At 42.7% G+C, this 21,618-nt stretch overlaps 1 protein-coding gene across 5 annotated transcripts in view; it reads right to left on the bottom strand.

Moving 5' to 3' along the window:
- Positions 1–21,618, bottom strand: part of EDC3 (enhancer of mRNA decapping 3) — a 62,418-nt gene that overhangs the window by 15,692 nt on the left and 25,108 nt on the right. For all 5 annotated transcript variants that reach the window (XM_021940721.2, XM_003901202.4, XM_009210632.4 and 2 more), the window contains one exon: positions 7,757–8,092. In XM_021940721.2, the coding sequence (XP_021796413.1) occupies positions 7,757–8,092 (336 nt within the window). The remainder of the gene's footprint in view (positions 1–7,756; positions 8,093–21,618) is intronic.

Genomic DNA, 21,618 nt, shown 5'->3' with positions numbered 1-21,618 from the left:
CTGGCACTGAAAGATCTGCTACAGCCTGATGTTCCCCAACTCAACCAAGTCACTGTTAAGTAAGTCTGCCTGCCGGAGACACAAATTCAGAAACTAGGCTCATTAGCTCTGTTCAGTGAAAAGTTGTGACACTTCATAGAGGAGCACAGGATTATCCAGTGCAGGTGTTCTGTCCAGAACACCACCCAGAATTTATTTCCTGATGTCTCCCAGTGGTTCTCCCTCAGAATGACATCCTTGTGGCACCTGATCTAATCCATACACATATAGTCGGGGAATGAAGTTGGGGAGGGGGTTATGGGGAGACAAGGCAGGACCCTGCATGGGTTGGGTCTATGGGTGAGAAGGCAATGAGATGCTGACCAGCTCCATGGTGGCAGACACTTGATTCTCTTAATGGGAAGAATTCTCTGCAAGAGTACAACAGCTGCCAAAGGAGACCTCATTACCTCCAGGGTAAAATTCTTCAGTGGCACTTCTAAACTCCAAGATTTATTTCTTCCTGAATTCCTTTTGAACACACATGCAAAAAAATCAAAACAGATTTCTTGACTACCTATTTTTGGGGAGATAAAAACACTGCTGGTCTTGAAAGCCTTAGACTACTTCTAGAGGGACTCTTGGTGACAAGAAGCAGAGGAAGGCAGCTACGGCTCAGAGGCAGGAATGGAATGCCAGCTGTGAAAGAGACAACTGCTAGCCTGGAATTTTCTGAAAGCCAAACTTGTCCTGAGAGCTAGATACATCCCCACTAAGACTCAAAGACTTAGCCATCCAGGGTGAGAAGAGTACAGTCACAAAGCATCAGGAACAAATCACTTGTGACTTCACCAGCTGCCTCCCTTCCTAGCAGATACCAGAACTGCCTTTTCCAAAAGAAATGTGTATTGGTAAGAGGTGCTCGAGCTCAGACCACAGCACCTCACTCAAGCTTAACTGGATCCTTTTTAAGACAATAAATAGGAACTCTAGTTCAGGTCATCCTCACATACTTGCTGTTCCCTAAATCTCGGCACACAGTGTGGAGGTGGATCATCCTTCAGGCAAAGCTGCAGAGATGCCTGCACCAAGAGCACCCTACTGCCTCCCATCTGGGCTTTTATATACTTGAGGACAGAAGAGGCTGCACAGTAGAAAACAAATGGTGGAGGTTAAAGAAGTCTACCCAAAAGGAAAGGCTCATGAATAAAGAATTTATTACAACAGAGGGAAGGAAGAATTCTAGTCATTTTTTTAAAAAGTGGAGATAGGATCTTGCTATGTTGCCCAGGCTGGTCTCGAACCCCTGGCCTCAAGCAATCCCCCAACCTGTACCTCCTGAGTTGCTGGGACCACAGGCACATACCATCACACCCTGGCTAATTTTTTATTTTTATTTTTTGTAGAGACGAGGTCTCATCATGTTGCTTAGGCTGGGCTCAAGCGAGCCAGCCTCCTGCCTCAGTCTCCCAAAGTGTTGGGATTACAGGTGTGAGCCATGGCAGCCGACTACACTTCTGTTATTAGTATATTTACATATTTGGTTTGGTTATACTCAGAGGCCCTAAGGTGATGAACTATGACTTACCCAGAGTATCTAAAACAGTGTCTGGCACATAGTAGGTATTCTACAAATGTTGATGCTTTGAAATAATCTTACTGAGGTGGCCTTTGCAAATTCACATTTGAAGTCAAATATTTACTGAATAATAATTACAAATTGGGTATTGTGCTAGCTACATTTCCACACAATCTCATTTAATCCATAGTATTAGCCCACTTTATAGATAAGGAAACCAGCTTAGTAGCCTCTCTTTGGCTACACAACTTTTAACTTCTTATTAAAGCTCTTAATAACCAATAACTCCCACATCTCCCTATCCCTCATTGTAACAACTCTCACCTTTGCTTTCTCTGGGCTCAGGCACAAAGCACTGCAGAAGGGGGAAAAAAAGCGGGGGGGGGGGGGGGTCACAAAACCATGTAGGTTTGGCCCACTACAAATTCATGCAATCTAATGATAACTTGACTCGCTGCCATTCTTCCTGCCTCATGGGTTCAATACCTCCAAATCCTCCTGTTCACTCAACTCTATTTTCAATCATCATAGCCTATCAACTTGCCCTCTGTCGCTTCTCTCAAATCTCTGTGTTCCTTTCCATTCAATGGTCCAAATCCCTAGTATGTAAATTATATCATGAGCATGACTGGTCCTGCTCTGGTCTCTTCTCTCCCCTCTCGTTCCACCTAGAATCCTACCACAAGACCAGTCTTCCTAAAAGAGATTTGGTTCATGTCATTTTCCTATCCAAAAGCCTTCAGTTGTTCCCTATGACTACAGGACAAGGATAGTACTGGCACACAAGGCCCTCTGTGCTCTGGTCCAAAGCTGTATTTTAGTTCCTTCCAATCCCCAGCACAAACTCTCTGCCCTGGCCAAGCCAGCTAATGACCAGTCTCCCACACAGCCCTTTACTCATACTATTCACCTGCACCTGCCTAGCCTACCCACGAATATCCTCCTCTTTCTCTCTGCCTGGTGAAATCCTGCCCATGTTTCAAGGCTTCCATCATGAAGCCTTCCTTGATGCAACCTACAGGACCTCTCCTGCCTCTCAACACCTAGTGGCACTTAATGTCCACATTTTCACTGGACTCTGGGCATATATGGAATCTTTCCATCTCCTATTATATTTTCGTAACTTAAAGGCAAGCATGTCTTAGAGTCAGTTACATATAATAAACATAATAAACACAGTGTTTTGACTGACCCAAACTGTCTTAAAATATTTCCTTTAGAATATCATGAGTGTTAGGCTGGGCATGGTGGCTCATGCCTGTAATCCCAGCACTTTGGGAGGCCAAGGTGGGCAGATCACCTGAGATCAGGAATTCGAGACCAGCCTGGCCAAAATGGTGAAACCTCATCTCTACTAAAAATACAGAAATTTGCCAGGTGTGGTGGTGTACGCCTGTAATCCCAGCTACATGGGAGGCTAACGCAGGAGAATCACTCGAACTCAGGTGGTGGAGTTTGCAGTGAGCCGAGATCGCGCCACTGCACTCCAGCCTGGGTGACAGAGAGAGACTCCATCTCAAAAAAAAAAAAAAAAAAAAGATTTTTCTCTGAAGCCTTACCACTTTCCTAAGCAGTATTCTCTGGGGAGTTCTCACCACTGAACATAGAGTGCTCACACACATCTAGTGTTTTATATTTAAACTTAACACATGCACATAGAATCAGTCTTCAAAGAATTTCAAATTACAAGTCTGGATCTAGAAAGACCCTGGCCAATCCAGAGTGTGATCACTGGACACCATTATTTAGCAGGGCAGGGCCAAGCTAGAGAAATGTCTGATGATCCGTGACTGCTGGAGACAGAGGCCCTGCCAAAGAACCTGAAAGGACTTTCCAGAGAGAAAAAATTGGGGTTAAACAAAGAGCTAAATTTAGTTGCTTCCTGAATGTGTTTTCCCAATCAACAGACCTAAAACAACACTGTACCCCATCACAACACACACAGCTGGCAAAGAGTACTGCCAAGAGGAGTAAAAGCAATTAGTGAAAAATAGCTTATGTACTTGGTTGATACCACTTAGCATGAAGTCAATATATAGGGCACCAGCAGCAAGCTATCAGAATCCTAAATCCCAAGCCATCACCAAATGAGCAATAAACATGTTCTTTTGCTACAGTGGGGATTAGTAGAAAAGTACTTGGTATTCTAGGATATGAATGCCACAAGGCCAGACTGTGGGAGCTCTCCAAGTTACTTCTGTAAACTGATGGTCTATTCCTGAGACAGTACAGTACTAAAGAAAAGACTACAGAGATGTCCCTCAACTTAAAATGGGTGTTATCCCAATAAACCCGTCGTAAATTGAAAATATCTAAGTTGAAAATGCATTTAATACACCTAACCTACCAAACAAACACCATAGTTCAGCCTAGCCTACCTTAAACCTGCCCAGACCACTTACATTAGCCTACAGTTGGACAAAATCATCTGGCAAAACAGTACACTGTAGAATACTGGTTGTTTACTCTCATGGCTGCATGGCTGACTACTGTGGCTCCTGCTGCTGCCCAGCATTGGAGAATATCATACCTGCATATTGCTAGCTCAGGAAAAGATGTCAGTTCATAATTTGAACTACAGTTTCTTTCTTTTTTTTTTTTTTAGACAGAGTCTCAGTCTGTCGCCAGGGCTGGAGTGCAGTGGCATGATCTCGACTCATTCCAACCTCCACTTCCTGGGTTCAAGCGATTCTCCTGCCTCAGCTTCCCAAGTAGCTGGGATTACAGGCGCCTGCCATTACCAGCTAATTTTTTGTATTTTTAGTAGAGACGGGGTTTCACCATATTGGCCAGGCTACTCTTGAACTCCTGACCTCGTGATTCACCTGCCTCGGCCTCCCAAAGTGCTGGGATTACAGGTGTGAGCCACCCCGCCCGGCCTGAACTACAGTTTCTACTGAATAAGTATTGCTTTCACATCATCCTAGAGTCAAAAAATAAGTCTAACCATTGTAAGTTGAGGGATCATCTGTAGTCTATTTGCCATTAAATTGCCCTTCTCTTCTTATATTTTTGCTCATTTTTTATTCACATTTAGAAGAGAAAAGAAGATGTGATAGGTAAGGTTTTCGTGGGTTTTTTTTGAGACAGGGTCTGGCTCTGTCATCCAGGCTGCAATACAGTGGCATGACTTTGGCTCATTGCAGCCTCAACCTCATGGGCTCAAACGATACTCCTACCTCAGCCTCCTGAGTAGCTGGGACTATAGGCACATGCCACTGTGCCCAGTTAATGTTTTCTATTTTTTTGTAGAGACAGGGTCTCACTTTGTTGCCCAAGCTGGTCTTGAACTCCTGAGTTCAAGCAATCCTCCCACCTTGGCCTCCCAAAGTGCTGCGATTACAGGAGTGAGTCACTGCATATGGCCAATGGAAAAGCCTTTACCAGCCGGGCACGGTGGCTCACGCCTATAATCCCAGCACTTTGGGAGGCCGAGGCGGGTGAATCACGAGGTCAGGAGTTCAAGAGCAGCCTGACCAATATGGTGAAACTTCATCTCTACTAAAAATACAAAAATTAGCTAGGCATGGTGATCCCGGCTACTCACAAGGCTGAGGCAGGAGAATTGCTTGAACCCGGGAGGTGGAGGTTGCAGTGCGCTGAGAGCTGAGATCATGCCACTACACTCCAGCCTGGATGACAGAGCAAGACTCTGTCTTTTAAAGAAAAAAAAAAAAAAAGGCTTTACCTCTCTGGGCCTCATGTCCTCATCTGTAAAATGAGAAAATTATACTAGGTGATCAACTAACACTAACATTTTATGGTCTTAGACTGTTTCCCTATATAATCTAGTTTGCCTTTTTTCACCCAAACATTTGGATAGCAGATCCAATGGAGAAAGATCAATGGAGAAACTGCATTGACTGACTGCCCCTCAGTGAAAACCTGCTTGAGGATTGTGCCTTGGAACTGGAACACAGAGAAAAAACCCCTGTAGAAGAAGCTCTCAGTAAGATAACTGCCTGCTTGCTCTATTTCCAGCACAGACACTGCTTGGCAAAAGGGCTTCATTTTCACTCCTTGTCAATGTTAAGAACAAAGAGAAAAACCAGATGGCATAAAGTTGCTGGGCTTCTTTCCCCCTCATTGAACCAGTGGAGTGCAACTGGTCACTACATACCACAAGACGCCACACCCAAGTTTATGGCTAAGGACCAGCACATGTGGTTTGTAGTACGTTTATTGATAGGAAAACAGTTTTATATGACAGAACTTTTCACTTCAGTCATTAAAAACAAAAGAGGTGTGAAGATCAAGTTGGGGAGCCAGAGTGTGCAGTAGGAAAAAATTTCTACCTCTGCTTTTGTTCACGTTAGTAAGTATTTTCTCAGGCTCTGTTAGATCTGAGAATCCTCCCTGATTCTCACTGTTATTCTCACTCTTAGCCACTTGACTCCAGGGCAGATCATAATCTTCCCAAGTTCAAAAAATCCTGAAGTGTAGGGCCGGGTGCGGTGGCTCATGCCTATAATCCCAGCACTTTGGAAGGCCAAGGTGGGTGGATCATGAGGTCAGGAGTTCAAGACCAGCCTGGCCAATATGGTGAACCCCATCGCTACTAAAAATACAAAAAAATTAGCTGGGCATGGTGGTCCCAGCTACTCGGGAGGTTGAGGCAGGAGAATCGCTTGAACCTGGGAGGTGGAGGTTGCAGTGAGCCGAGATCGCGCCATTGCACTCCAGTTGGGGCAACAGAGTGAGACTTCATCTCAAAAAAAAAAAAAAAAAAAAAAAAAATCCTGCAGTGTAAATAGTTTCAGGGAAATCACACACTGCATAATCCAACAGCCTCAGCAGTAGCACTTGGACTACAGATACAGAGAGCTAGCAGCAGGAGCAGCTTTTTTTTTTCACAAAGATGGCAGTAAAAAAAGGAAGCAGTCAGAGGAGGATAGTTGGCTGATCTGGAGGAATACCAAACTTAACAGATGATAACTGCCTTTGAAAGGCTTAAAACCTAGCAATTTAAATTAAACCCGATTCCGAGCTAGGCTGTTTGCCTTTACACAGGTGTTAAAAATGAAAGGACTTTGGCAAGTTACACTGTCACTGTCACTGCCACTTAAGGACACCACCTTAGTAAACAGGCATGCCTACCAGAATCTGCCAGCAAAGACTGACATAATTCAGCAGTCTTGGTTTTTTTTTAGCAGTCTTTCTTAGCCTGACAGTTGGCCTATTTTTTTTTCACATGGAAAGCACAAGCAAGCTACTATACTCAGCAAAACCAAATACAACAGAGTCTTACTATTACCTATAAAAAAAGCCATGTCTGACTTTGCTCCAAATGCAATTAGCCACATCCACTGTTCTCCTTATAGCAGCTACCAGCATTCAAGATTTATATTCCTTATATTCCAAACTTTAAACCAAAATAAAAATATTATACTCAATTCCTTCTCTACTTACTAAAATGATTATGACTTCCCCTTTAGCTCTTAGATCATTCAATAACAACAATTTTCAAACCATATTCCAAGAAGCCCAGTTGGTAATGTGGTTTGGTGGGAAGGGATGGGACAGGGATGTGGTGAATTACCTCTCTCACAGCTGCTTTAATCTGTTTTCTATGCCATGGGTTTGAAGAAAAGGTTCTAACGCTAAAACAAGAAACAATAATCACTGAGGTAACAGAACTAGATTGTCATCTACAGTGGCCTACATAAGGTACTATACTGTTACATGAAATTAGCCAACTTCCAATATCCTGGGCTAATAGGAGATAAGAACAGCATAGTAAAGAAATGTAATTTATTAAAACTCTATTTTTAGCCAGTGATTCCAATCATCCATCTTAAACTGTTTTTTGCAACAACAAACACTTAGTAAAACAGAGTTGAAGTCTGGTGAAATATATGGGCAGTAACAGGGAAGCCAAAGTAAAAACAGATCTGAATATTTGAATCTACATAGCAGGTCCTCTGCCTGTAATTGTTACTCACAACATACTAAGTAAGTAGTAGGTCAGATCCTGCCAGATACAGGATATACACAGACATCTAGAGAAATTACCCCCTAACCATGGCAGAATGCTGTTATTGGCTGCAGTCCCCAAGAGACAATAATACTGGGCCAGCCACCAAGCCACTTAAATGAATTCCTAGTGTGAGATTCTGACTCAGAAGCCAGGTCTTTCTGTTTTAAGCACAAGAGAAAGGCAACAGCAACGAGCAGGATGTGGGACCTGGTGCGACTCACCCGTACAGAACTCCTTGCTCACGTTGTGGGGCACTGTGATCCGTCGGTAGACAATGGGCTCTGACTCCAAGATGTTCTCATCATGGCGGTACCGAGTTGGCCTTTCATTTGGGATGCCCCGGGAACGGGTACCACTTCTCCTTTCATAGGTATCAATCTCCTCAAACACAGCTGCCTTGTCAAAAAGAGCCAAGTTTCCTTCAAAATCAAAATCTGTGTCTGGGATCTCCTCAATATCATCCCCGAAGCACTCGTCATCTTTATTCTTCATCTGGCCATTCTTTAAACCACTCTTCTTTGGAGTTGCCTGATTTGGGTGCCTGCTACTAGATGACCCTGGAGAAAAAATAGGGACTAAAGTCAGTGTATCCACAGAAAGCACTAAGTGAAAGTGGAAAATACAGTACATCAGTCCTTTGTGGAGAGCGTTACAGGAACCAATGTGAAAATGGTAAAGGTAAGTATTGCAAAATCATATTAAGTAGCACAAACAACAAATCTCATTTGGAATAATAGGTTTCAAACATCACCCAATCTGGGCACGGTGGCTCACGCCTATAATCCCACGTTAGGAGGCTGAGGCAGGAGGATTGCTTGTGCCTAGGAGTTCAAGGCTGCAGTGAGCTATGATCACGACACTGCACCCCAGCCTGGGCAACAGAGCAAGAACCTGTCTCAAAACACACACACACACACACACACACAACAACAACAACAATAAATATTACACCCAAGTAACTTGTTAATGAATATGAACTAAGGAGTACTCCTGGAAATCTTAACCAGTTATCCCCTTTATAAGGAAACTGGTAATGACAAAAGCTTTTCTGACAACTTACTATTAGCAAACAAGAGGAAGAGTAAGAACATAGCATGGTGGTTTTGATACAATGATAGAGGCAGGAGGCAGAGAAATTCTAGAGGCAGGTCCCTGGCGAAGCCCCACCTTCGAAGCTGAAAAGCGTGAGATTGTGGCTCAAAGTGAGAACTTATATCCCTGTTTTCCTACCAGAATGTTGCCTTTTCTTAAACCACCCATGGCCCTGCACCACCCTATCCTGTGCCTATAAAGACCCCAGACTCAGTCAGCAGAGATGAGAAACAGCCGGACGTTGGAGACTACGGCTGGATGTCAGAGAAGTGGCTTGACTTCAGAGGAACAGCTTGACTGTGTAACTGTGGAGAAGAATCCGGCTGGAGACAGCCAGACTTCAGGGGAAAATTACCTATCCACCACCCACTGTCCCCTTTTCAGCTCCCCTTCCCACATAAATAAAAATAAAATCACCCACATTTACCATCCTTTAATTCGTTCATGTGACCTCATTTTTCCTGGACACTGGACAAAAGCTCAGAAGCCATGAGTACAGATACAAAAGGCTGTCACATTGGCCCTTTGCCCTCACTGGCAGAGGGCAGCTGCAGGCCCACTGAGCTGTTAACACTTAAGCCATCTGCAGATGGCAGAGCTAAAAGAGCACCATAACACATCCTCTAGGGCTTCAGGAGTTACAGGCACCCCAACGTAGGTGCTGCCACATGGCCTGCACTGAGTTCGCTCCTGCTGGTGCCCAAGAGCGTTCGTTCTGGCTCCTGCACCTGCTCATCTGTGCACTCACTCCCACAATGGGTAGAACACAGCGGGTCTGAGTGGAGTTTGATCCCACTGGCACTGAAACAGCCGGTTCCAGGGCTTGTGCACTCCAGTTCCTGCCTCATTCACTCGCACACTCCCTTCAGCAAGGAGTTGAGAGCAGTGGGCGGAGTAAATGAGGTACCCCGTCATGAGTTCCATGAATAGGTCAGGGAAGGGAAATATCCTGCTTCAGTTTGAGTCTGAACGTCTGGCAGTTGTTTAAGGGAGAAATACCCCCAGACTAAAAGAAGGCCTGGTCTTCTTTTAGCTTGCAGGAAAATACTATTCAGCTAGTCCTTAATTCTATGCTTACCCAGCAAGCAATCTTCTGATTTTTAATTTGGCCTTAGGCTAGATGCCAGCAGTTGGGAATCCCTGGTTTGTTCAAGAAATTCTACATTCTGAGCCAGGTATACACCTACCAATACAAATTGCTATACTGACTTACAAACCTTTCTTTAGACCTTTCGGTTAATGTGATCTCTTTTCTCAGAATTTTCTCTCTTCTGGGTAAGCAGTTTCTGAATTACCAAATAATGAGGGTCCATACCGAGCTGATCCTGTAGAGGCCACACTAATGCACATCCACAACACAGTAGCCAGCCACACCCTGTCTCTGACACCCTATTTGGCTACCACACATCAGTCAACAACTACTCTAGCAGCCAAGGCAGAAGGTCCCACAGAATTCTCCAAACCACCCACCCCCAGAGAATCAAGCTCTGGTCTCCATCTGACTACCCTGAAAGAGTGGATCAGGTGACTGGTATGCTAGACTGAACCTCTATCACAGTCTAAATAAATGGAAGGAGGGGTTTCACCATGTTGGTCAGGCTGGTCTGGAACTTCTGACCTCAGGTGATCTGTCCGCCTCGGCCTCCCAAAGTGCTAGGATTACAGGTGTGAGTTACCACCCCCGGCTGTGTGTACATTTTCTAGACATTATCCTCTGTGTTCTTTTAACTTTGCCTAGACCATGACTGTGTGCCAATAAAACTTTATTTACAAAAACAGGCAGTGGGTTGGATTTGGCCCATGGGCTACAGTTTGCAGACTTTTGATGCAGAGTACACATTTAGGGTGAAGTTAATTCCTAATAGTTAATGTGGATTCATGTTTGGAATGACCTTCTTGATACTTTTTAATTTGGGAGACCATCTTCATAGATTTGATTAATTTTTGACAACCTCATTCTAGCTAAAGAAGGCCTATAAGAGGAATAGGGAAAGTGTTCTGCCATTTTCTTGTTTACTTATGATTACATTAGTATTATCGTTACTTAACATATAGTTTCTTTATGAGAATCTTTTTAAGCCACATATACATTTTTATATGATTTAGTTAAAAATTGGCATGGTTGTAGAGTGTGAATGCACTTAATGCCACTGAACTGTACACTTAAAAATGGTTAAAATGGTAAATTTTTTTTTTTTTTTTTTTTTTTTTGAGACTGAGTCTGGCTCTGTCCCCCAGGCTGGAGTGCGGTGGCCGGATCTCAGCTCACTGCAAGCTCCGCCTCCCGGGTTCACGCCATTCTCCTGCCTCAGCCTCCCGAGTAGCTGGGACCACAGGCGCCCGCCACTTCGCCCGGCTAGTTTTTTGTATTTTTTAGTAGAGACGGGGTTTCACCTTGTTAGCCAGGATGGTCTCGATCTCCTGACCTCGTGATCCGCCCGTCTCGGCCTCCCAAAGTGCTGGGATTACAGGCTTGAGCCACCGCGCCCGGCCGGTAAATTTTATGTAATGTATATTTTACTGCAATTTTTAAAAAATGATGTATACCCACGAGCATGGATAGACTTCTTGTTATAGAAAGTCATATTTTCCTCAGATATCTCAAATACAGGCAGCAATTGGCTGGCATGGAACTTCATAAGGGTGCTAGTTTTCATCAATACATTAAAATTCATAAAGTTTAATTTCTACTGTTTTTAGTTAAAATAAAAAATAGAATATTCAGTATCTTCTTCCTACGTCCTGGTGAATCATTCCGTCCACACCTGGGGAAACACATACCCACTGAAGAGTGACCACTGGGCAAGAGACCTATTTCTAATAGGATGTTTTGATTTAATACTGAGGCAGTACATTGATAATCCTTATTCTCTTATTCTTCCCTTGTCTGTGTATATTGCTACTGGTGTTATCCTGACCTTATATTTTCATACCCATTCTTTCTTCCTGATTCAGCTCTGCTTTCTCATCCCATCTCTATTAAACACACAAAAAAATTCACTGGGCATGGTGGCACACACCTGTAATCCCAGCTACTCGGGAGGCTGAGGCACGAGAATCGCTTGAACCCGGGAGGTGGAGCTTGCAGTGAGCCAAGATTTCACCACTGCACTCCAGCCTGGGTGACAGGGCGAGCCTCTGTCTCAAAAAAAAAAAAAAAAAAAAGAAAAGAAAAAACAAAAAATGTACACACAATGCAAAAATGAAAAACGATTCAGTACAGCACAATGGTCAAATAAATAATTCAAAGGTAATAGGAAATGAGTATTCCTTTTTAAAAATAATGTTTGTTAACAGATGTTCATACCAGATAATGCACAAAATATGTAGAAAATTCTAAATATTCACATAATATTTTGATTTTTCTTTTAGTAAAAAATTTGCATCCATCTTATGAAGTTTTATATCCTGCTTTCTTGCTCAGGAGCATCCTTGAGTTTCATGAAAAAATTCTTCAAAGACTGTATCTTACTTTTTATAACTGCATAAATCATAGATCATACCATATTGATATACAGCACATAGATCATACCTACTGATTAACTCTTAAGTTATTTCTCATTTTTGCTGTTACAGACTCAGCCCAAACACACTATCTTTGATTACTCTTGCTAAAAAAAATCACTCCCATCTGACCACTTACAACACTGTGGGTACCACTGACCTAGCACTTATGCCATATTACCAACTTTGTTCTGTAGTTAATCTGTGTTCTTGCTCTAACTTCCCAAGGAGTTTATAAGCCAACAGAGGACAGGAATGATGTCATTCACACGTGTCACCCAACACTGTGCCGGGTTCAGTGTAAGTACACAAAACTCCGCTGAATTAAGACATAAAAACAGTTACATATATATTTTAAAAAAGCAAACACTAGCCAATCAAAAGTTAAAAGTCTAAAAAGAGGTTATAAAAAAAGGGCAACTTGACATTAACTACAAGAAAAAGCAATAAAAATCATGCCAACTTTGTTGCATGACTGAAAAGGCCAGGAAGATAAAGTTGTTGACAATAATATAATACAAAAGAGTTATGAAGCAAGGGCTTCAGTGGAAAAAGTTCAGTCATGTCCAATATGACTGACAATGAACTATCCTGGAACTATTACAATGACTGATGAAAATAAGCAGTTGATCAATGAAGGAGAACACAGGGTTAAGGAAGCAAAATGGGAAATCATTTCCATTCAGATAAAACCCAAAGCTCCTGAAACCAGGTGACCAAGAATAAAGCTCAGAGGAAACAGGATACAGATACTGCTAAAGAGGAACAGGTAGAGGCACAAAAACAGTCATAGGAGAAAACAGGAAAGAATCTAGAATCCAAAGACCCAAATACTCTGAAGGCAGGTCAGACTTCCCAAATGACACTGGTAGAAGGTCAGTTATCCTGGAACTAAAGTTTGAAAAGCATGAGCTGGCCTGGCAAGGTGGCTCACACCTGTAATCCCAGCACTGTGGGAGGCCAAGGTGGTGGATCGCCTGAGCTCAGGAGTTCGAGACCAACCTGGCCAACATGGGGAAACCTGTCTCTACTAAAAACATAAAAATTAGCTGGGCGTGGTGGCACATGCCTGTAATCCCAGCTACTCCAGAAGCTGAGGCAGGAGAATCACTTGAAACCGGGAGGCAGAGGTTGCAGTGAGCCGAAATTGCGCCACTGCACTCCAGCCTGGGTGACAGAGCAAGACTCCGTCTCAAAAAAATAAAATAAAATAAAACATAAAGAAAAAGAAAAAGAAAAGCACGAGTTGCTTCTCTAACCACTAGCCCAGTATTTGTTAGCCCTAAACAGTGCACTAACCACTGAACACCAATATGAATGTTTGAAAGCACAAGCTGAGCATCCCTAATCCAAACATCCAAAATCCAAAAATTTCTGAGTGCCAACGTGGTGTTCAAAGAAAATGCTGATTGGAGCATTTTGGATTTCTGGATTAGGGATGCTCAACTGGTATGTATTCCAGAAATACTCCAAAATACTTTTTAAATAATCCAAAATCTGAAACACTTCTGCTCCCTAGCATTTTGCATAAGAGATACCCAACCTTTATTTGGGGGGAGAGAGTGCAGCGTAGAAAGAAAACTTTTGCTCAGTTTCAAAAAATAAAAAATAAAAATAAAAAGCTAAAAAATAGTACCCACTTCATATCCTGCCACATGAGGAGGAGCTACTGAAATGCAAAGTAGAAAAGTAAAGAAAACAAACATGACTAGCTGTAAAGTTCGCTCAAAGCATGTTGACAAAGTGCCCCACTATAAAGACTAATAGGGTTCACAATGGGAGACGCCCTAATTCTGCCCTAATGATGCTGGGCACTGGTCACCGTTTTTTGGCTCAGCTGTAGGATTCTACAAACATAACTTTTCAGATGTTTTCCTGTACTCCTCTAAATGCAGAGTTGATTCATTCGAGACATAGACACTAAGGACCAGCTATGTTTTAAACACTGTCAGGAAAGCAGAGTGTGAAAAACATTTCCCAAGAGGAAATACTGACATCACAGGTCAGTAAGAGAATATAAAATAAATGCAAGGCAGGCTAATGTGCTCAGTTGTCTCTTATTCTTCCCTTTCCTCTTACTTTAATACAAATATTAGGAAGTCCTGAGTGAATAAGCTGTCTCAGTACTTGGCTAACTCAGCCCAAAGGGCCTGGCTCTGCATTAAACTGGCCTTTGGCCACTGCAAGAGAAAAACACTTCCATTGGAAAAGATAAACAGTCTTCCCAGATTTCTTTACCTTTCAATTACAAGGGCCATGCAAGTATTAAGACTGCAGGGGTCGGGCGCGTTGGCTCACGCCTGTAATCCCAACACTTTGGGAGGCCAAGGCGGGTGGATCACGAGGTCAGGAGATCGAGACCATCCTAGTTAACACGGTGAAACCCCGTCTCTACTAAAAATACAAAAAAATTAGCCAGGCGTGGTGGCGGGCGCCTGTAGTCCCAGTTACTTGGGAGGCTGAGGCAGGAGAATGGCTTGAACCCGGGAGGCGGAGCTTGCAGTGAGCCGAGATTGTGCCACTGCACTCCAGCCTGGGTGACAGAGTGAGACTACGTCTCCAAGAAAAAAAAAAAAAAAAAAAAAAGACTGCAGGCTGGCCGCCTTCCTGTGCCGTTTTTCTGCCAGCCTTTGGCACAGAGGCCCTTTGGCCAGGACAACCTGTAACAAACCCATTGTTGTGTAACCCTCAATGCCACTTATTTATTGGTTTTTGTCACACACACACTGTAAGGGGGAACTTTGTCCTGCACTTACCACACTAAAGGGTACCTGAATGTTAAACTACAAACGTTTTACTGCCAGATTCAACAGGCATCATGAGAAGGTGCCTGAGAATATATGGGACCTTCTTCTTAACTCTCAAATTCTAGGCCTTGGGTTTTCAAGTCTATTAGATATATGAAGCACATCCAAGGAAGTTTAAAAGTCAAGAAGACCTCACTAGGACCATGAAAACTTGGCAAAATTCACTTCCTGCCTCAGGTGGCGGGATGACTGTTAAAATGAACAGACTGTTAAAGCCCAACCATATTGCAATAAGATAATATTGACCTTCTTTCCATTTAAAAGGTTCAATACCATTTCTCATTTCTCTCCACCTCCAGTAACAAAGAGAAAAATGGAAATCAGCGCTAAACAGAGGCAATGTCATGCCTATAGGACCACCTCTCTCTAAATATAAATGAGCTAAAGGCCAGCTATATACTTCGTTTGTTTTGAGATGCAGTTTCACTCTTGTTGCCTAGGCTGGAGTGCAATGGCACGATCTCGGCTCATTGCAGCCTCCACCTCCCGGGTTCAAGCAATTCTCCTGCCTCAGCCTCCCGAGTAGCTGGGATTACAGGCATGTACCACCAGGCCCAGCTAATTTTTTGTATTTTTAGTAGAGACAGGGTTTCATCATGTTGGCCAGGCTGGTCTCAAACTCCTGATCTCAGGCGATCCGCCCACCTCAAGTCTCCCAAAGTGCTGGGATTAGAGGCATGAGCCACCAGGCCCGGCCTCAGCTACCTACTTTCATGTTCTACAGGCAAAAGAGCCTTAACTTAACTGTAAAATTTTTATTCAAATGCATGTTACCAATGACTATTCAAGTTCATAGACTAAGATTTCAGAGAGGGATGCCTTTCATCTGCCCCTCATGGTCACCATTTTTAACTGTGACATGGGATTTGATAAATATGAATTATACCCATACACAGAGCTGCATCCTAAACAAGGCTTGGTTTCCCTCTGCTCCCTGGGACTGATGTTATATCTATTTGACAAACATTCTGAATGGTCACAGAAAAACTATTCTTTATATGATTCTTTAAGCCCACTCCCACCCCAAGAGAAGAGATTAAAATCTGCTTGTGCTAAATTATCAATGTTGGATTAGGTAACTATTATAAACCAACAAATTCCTCAACTCCTTATTGCAATCTTGAAAGAACACTTAAAAGCCGGAAATGAAGACAGATTACATTTCCTTCTTTCTTTTCTTTCTTTTTGTTTTTTTTCCTGAGACAGAGTTTTGCTTTGTTGCCCAGGCTGGAGGGCAGTGGCACAATCTCAGCTTACTGCAACCTCCACCTCCCAGGTTCAGGCAATTCTTATGCCTCAGCCTCCTGAGTAACTGGCATTACAGGCGCCCACCACCACGCCCAGCTATTTTTTGTATTTTTGCAGAGACAGGGTTTCACCATGTTGCCCAGGCTAGTCTCAAACTCCTGAGCTCAAGCAACCTGCCCATCCTGGCCTCCCAAAGTGTTAAGATTACAGGTGTGAGCCACCACACCCGGCCGACAGATATTTATATAGCTTCATCAATCTACTAGTCTCAACGTCAACGTACATAAACTGGAGAAAATTCTAAGGCAGACCTTTCTACTTACAGGGCTCAATGAGTGGAAAAATAATTATAACTCTACCTTCTTTCAGCAACCTATTCTGAGCCATGTCTCATTACCAAATTCCCAGGCCATAAACATTTTCCAAACTAATCTGGATTCTAAATAAGTTCCTTGAAAAATAGTAACATTTTACTGCCCTACGATCCCTTTACCTTACTTATGTACAGTTAACAATCTAGAAAAAGGAAACTGACAAAACAGCAAAAGCAGAATAACCAAAACCTGGAAGCCACCAAGATGCCCTGCAATAGGTGAATGGAACTGATACATCCACAAAATGGAACGTTATCCATCAATTAAAGAAATGAGCTATCAAGCCACAAAAAGACATGAATGAATCTTAAATGCATCTTGCTAAGTGAAAGAAGCCAGTCTGAAAGGGCAATATACTGTATAATTTTAATTATGCGATATTCTGGAAAATGCAAAACTGCAGAGATGGGATAATAAAAAAATCAGTAGTTGCCGGGGGAAGTGGGGACAGCTGAACAGGTGAGGCACAAGAGATTGTTTAGGACAATGCACTATTCTGTTTAACACTGTAATGACAGATACACGATGCTGTATTTGTCAAAACCCACAGAGCTTTACAGCACAAAGAGTGAGCCTTAGTGTATGCAAATTTTAAAAAATCATTTAAGAGGTTAGGAGACCCCAGGATGGAATGCAGAATGTGACAAAACAAATTAACTGTAATATGAATATATGAAACAAGTCAATGAAGGAAATGGGAGACCTAAATAACTCTAGAAATGAATGGAGTCAGATGAAAGGCAAAAGAAACAGTACGTAAGTGCCATATTCTATTTGACAGTCTCCCACAGGAATGGGGATACGAGTTAATAATTCTGACACCACTATACATGTATACTGGAATTGAATAATTATGTAAAGAATGAATGACAATAGCAGACAGGTTTCTCACTGTTGGAGTGAGAAGTAACAGACAAGCAAAAGGAGAAGACTAGAAGGATCCATGTGGTAATGGATTAAAGTTGGAGACATCAGTATGAACTCAGTATAGTAAAATATACATAGTTACATATAGAAATATTTAAATATATATATATACTGGTTAAATATACACATATATATTTTCTTTTCTGTGAACTCTGCAGAGAAGTATATACACATATTTTCTTGCTGTCAGCTATAAGGGTGACACCCAGGAGCAATGAGCATACCTAGTGAAGAAGGAAGAAAGGAGAATTGGGGAGGAGGGGCGGGAGGGAGGGGGAGAGAGGAGGAGGAGGAGGAAGAGGAGGAAGAGGAGGAAGAGGAGGAGGAGGAGCAGCAGCAGCAGCAGTAGTGGCAGTAACAAGCATCTTTCAGTGTCAGAAACTACCTAAGTACTAAAAACAAAAACAAAAACAAAAAAATTCCACTGGAGTATATCAAAGGGACATGAGATCCAAGTGAAAGATTGGAGACTAGCCAAAACTGAAATAATTTGAGTAACAAAATAAAGTAATATTGAATTATAAGCCGAAGTATAAAATAAATACCCATGAGTACATGCTGATATAAATAAATGACTGAACACATAAACAAATGGGGGAGAAGAGAGGAATCTCTGGAATAAAAGAATTTCAAGTAATGTCTGAAGACGCTGTGTCCTCAAGGAGAGGGAACACAACTCCTTACTCTCTGGGTGTGGGCTGCACATAATGATTTCCTTCCAAAGAGTACATATGTAACGGGGAAGAAAGAGTCACTTTACAGAGGAGAAACTAGATATATACTACTTTAGCCAGGTGATTAAGGTGAACATCAAAAGTTATAAACCATAGTGACAATATATACACTTGACACAAAATGATGAAAATGGTACTTTACCTCTGTTGTCTTCCACCCCCAAACATACAACCCCAGTCTAATCATGAGAAAAACATCAACTACCAAGTGAGGGACATTCTACAAAATACCTGACCAGTATTCATCAAAATGTCTAGGTCATCAAAAACAAGGAAGGTCTGAGAAACTGTAAGAGCCAAGCAGAGACATGACTACCAAATGTGATGTGATATACTGGACAGGATCCTGGAACAAGGGCATCAGGTAAAAACTAAGGCAATCTGAATAAAATATGGACTTTGTTTAATGATAATGCATCAACACCGGTTCAATAATCATAACAAATGTACCATACCAATGTAAGATGTTAATAACAGGGAGAAAAATATGTAGGAAAAAATAATACGAATTGCTAATAAGGGTCATCTTCAAGTGCATGGAAGATTATAAACTGCCTATATGAACTTCTAACAAATCAACAATTTCTGGTAAAAGAAAAAAGATTTTCAGACTGGGCAACATAGTGAGACCTTATCTCTACTAAAAATAAAAAAACTAGCCAGGCATGGTGGCACACATCTGTAGTCCCAGCTACTTAGGAGGCTGAGGTGGGAGGATTGTTTGAGCCCAGGAGTTCAAGGTTGTAGTGAGCTGTGATCGTATCACTGCATTCCAGCCTGAGTGTCAAGGCAAGACCCTATCTCAACAGGACAGGACAGGACAGGACAGGACAGGATAGAATAGAATAGAATGCAAGCAAAATAGAGAAGGTTAAAGTCCAAATGGAAAGAATAATTTTCTATCCAAGTATTCTACAATTTTTCTAAGGATACAGAACTCACAAGTGAATTTCAGTCTCATATTTGCAAACATCATCATTTCAGATAGTTGTTTCTTATGCACCAAAGGAAACTACCTTGAAACTGTACATTACATACATTAAAAAATTTTTTTAGGCCAGGCACGGTGGCTCACACCTGTAATCCCAGCACTTTTGGAGGCCGAGGCAGGCGGACCACCTGAGGTCAGGAGTTCGAAATTAGCTTGGGCAACATGGCAAAAGCCCATCTCTACTAAAAATACAAAAATTAGCCAGGGAGCCTGGTACGGTGGCTCATACCTGTAATCTCAGCACTTTGGGAGGCCGAGGTGGGCGGATCACCTGAGGTCGGGAGTTTGAGACCAGCCTGACCAACATGGAGCCCCATCTCTATTAAAAATACAAAATTAGCCAGACGTGGTGGCGCATGCCTGTAATCCCAGCTACTCGGGAGGCTGAGGCAGGAGAATCATTTGAACCCAGGAGGCGGAGGTTGCTGCGAGCCGAGATCGTGCCATTGCACTCCAGCCTGAGCAACAAGAGCGAAACTCCATCTCAGAAAAAAAAAACAACTAGCCGGGCATGGCAGCAAGTGCCTGTAGTACCAGCTCCTAGGGAGGCTGAGGCAGGAGAATCACCTGAATATGGGAAGTGGAGGTTGCAGTGAGCTGAGATCACACCACTGCACTCCAGCCTGGGCAACAGAGTGAGACTCCATCTCAAAAAAAAATGTTGGCCCCTGACACAGGTGTCACACCACAAGCTATTAATAGAATTCACCCAGCACACTAAAACCTTACTACAATGCCACCAGGACCACAGTGTGAGGAGCAACAATGGTAGCAAGAAGTATCTGGAATTTTATGTAATAAACTTTCTGAGTGGGGTCTAGACAGACATAACTCACTCTAAATTGTGCCTTTTAGAAGGTAATGCCATAGCATGACTCTAGCTTATAATTTTAAATGAGTTAATGAATACTCATTTAAAATTTCTTTTGGTTGTTCGTTTTGAGACAGAGTCTCACTCTGTCACCCAGGCTGAAGTGCAGTGGCATGATCTTGGCTAATCACAACCTCCGCCTCCCTGGCGCAAGCCATCCTTCCACCTCAGCCTCCTGAGTAGCTGGGACCACAGGTGCACGCCGCCATGCCCAGCTAATGTTTTTGTATTTTTTTTTCGTAGAGATGGGGTTTTGCCATGTTGCTCAGGCTGGTCTCGAACTCCGGGGCTCAAGCGATCCGCCTGCCTCAGTCTCCTGAAGTGTTGGGATTACAGGTGTGAGCCACTGCACCCAGTCTCTCACTTAAAGTTTCTAATACATTCTGCTACCATCTCTGAGTACAAAGCCATCTAAGTAAAATGAGAATAGTTTGCCATTTGGAAATAATTTTTTAAAACAACATTCATATTAATTTAAGGAGCATAACAGATTCCAGTGAATGTTATGATTCACTATCGTAACATTATTCTAGTAAATACGTTGGAGAAGAACAGTTCTAGTGAATTAACTATGGTTTTGGAAGGCAGCTATGCTCACCACCATACCACTAACATAACTATGGTTTCATTTTATATTATTTATTTTATTTTTGAGACAGAGTCTTGCTCTATCGCCCAGGCTGGAGTGGCACAATCTCAGCTCACTGCAACCTCTGCCTCCTGGGTTCAAGGGATTCTCCTGCCTCAACCTCCAAAGTAGCTGAGATTACAAGCATGTGCCTCCACGCCCAGCTAATTTTTGTATTTTTAGCAGAGACGAGGTTTCACCATGTTGGCCAGGCTGGCCTCAAACACCTGACCTCAGGTGATCTGCCCGCCCAAAGTGCTAGGATTACAGGTGTGAGCCACCGTGCCTGGCCACAGCTATGGTTTTATAATCAGCAAATGGCATTTAATAATGGGTTAGTATCAAACAAAACTGGGCAGCAACACAGACCAATGCACATTCTTCTTGATGTGTCAGTAGGAACAAATACAGCAAAATAAAAATTGTCACTCTGCTAGAAAATGAAAGATCACAGAGATGTTTGGATCAGTCCTCTCCTCTTTTCTGAGGATGAGTCTCAAATCACAGAAAGAGAAGTTACTCAAGAATCCTCTGGAACAGCCCAAGTGCAGGTTCAACTCAGACACTACTACCAACATCAGTAAGAGGATTTAAGGTTTTTTTTCCTTTTTTAGAGACAGAATCTTGCTATTTTGCCCAGACTAGCCTTGAACTGAGCTCAAACAATCCTCCTGCCTCAACCTCTCAAGTAGCTGGGACTACAGATGTATGTCACCACACCCAGTACTTACTGGATTTAAAACATCACTGTTAGTCTCAGTAAACTCTGGGCGGACTTTTCCCGAAGGAAGTGGTAAGAGAGGGCAGGAAGCTCACAGGCATCCCTAACACCTTATTTCCTTTCCCTTAACATCTTGAGGAACTAGGCCTGGAGGAAGAGAACCATGCTGTATTTTTGCGAAGCTCA

The sequence above is a fragment of the Papio anubis genome, chromosome 7, assembly GCF_008728515.1.
Source record: "Papio anubis isolate 15944 chromosome 7, Panubis1.0, whole genome shotgun sequence".
NCBI lineage: Eukaryota > Metazoa > Chordata > Mammalia > Primates > Cercopithecidae > Papio > Papio anubis.
The sequence above is the reverse complement of the archived record's forward strand: the minus strand, read 5'-3'. Positions and strand labels throughout refer to the sequence as shown.